General features: G+C 39.7%; 1 protein-coding gene across 1 annotated transcript in view; it reads right to left on the bottom strand.

Moving 5' to 3' along the window:
• Positions 1-359: 359 nt before the first annotated feature.
• WDFY3 (WD repeat and FYVE domain containing 3) overlaps positions 360-744 on the bottom strand; it is a gene marked incomplete at both ends in the record, with an annotated part of 54,898 nt that continues 54,513 nt past the window's right edge. Inside the window, one exon of the mRNA XM_010157376.1 lies at positions 360-507. Within this exon, the coding sequence (XP_010155678.1) occupies positions 360-507 (148 nt within the window). The remainder of the gene's footprint in view (positions 508-744) is intronic.

Below are 744 nucleotides of genomic sequence, written 5' to 3'. Positions count from 1 at the left end.
TCTGGCAGGGAGGTGGACTAGATGATCTCTAGAGGGCCCTTCCAACCCCTACCACTCTGTGAATCTGTGAACCGTGAACATTGTTAAATTAAAACTTTAAGAGGTGCTTGGGCCAAATTTTATCCCTATATTTTAGAAGAGTTATATTAAACCAACACAGATGTGATGTTTCCCAAATACACATTAAAGTACTAAGAACATAATCTTACATAGTTAGGATATTTTAAATTTGTCTTTCTCACAAAACTATAGACGTTAAGAACATTAGAACTAAGCAAAGCATGGAAAGTAAGATCTGGCTGAAACTCTGAACGCTCTGACAAAGAAATGGGAATAATCACCATTGTTTTACAATTTACCTTTAACTGGGGCAAGAGATGGCCGTAAGTTGTCCAAATGATGGAAAAAAATCTTGTCACATGTGGAACCAGGGGGCACAGAGGTTCCCACGGTCTCACCGTTCAGTCTACTTCTAACACGCTTTGGTGGGTGTGGTTTTTTAAAGAGCTGAAATTCATAAAGACAATAATTATCACAAAAAAGCAGTTCTTAGCCTTCCTTCCAAGCAGTCAGAGACAGCTGTTAGTGGGTCCCCACAGGAACTGTCTTGTGGCTGTCCTGAAACATTATGTGCTGCTGTAGTCTAGAGTTCCCAACACGTGGGTTGCAGTGAATTGCTGAAGGTATCTGTGCTTTCCACCAAATCTAGGATTGGAAAAAATTCACCAATAACATTTAAAACTT

The sequence above is a fragment of the Eurypyga helias genome, unplaced genomic scaffold, assembly GCF_000690775.1.
Source record: "Eurypyga helias isolate BGI_N326 unplaced genomic scaffold, ASM69077v1 scaffold1638, whole genome shotgun sequence".
Lineage (NCBI taxonomy): Eukaryota > Metazoa > Chordata > Aves > Eurypygiformes > Eurypygidae > Eurypyga > Eurypyga helias.
Note: the sequence above shows the minus strand (reverse complement) of the source record. Positions and strands in the feature narration are given on the sequence as shown.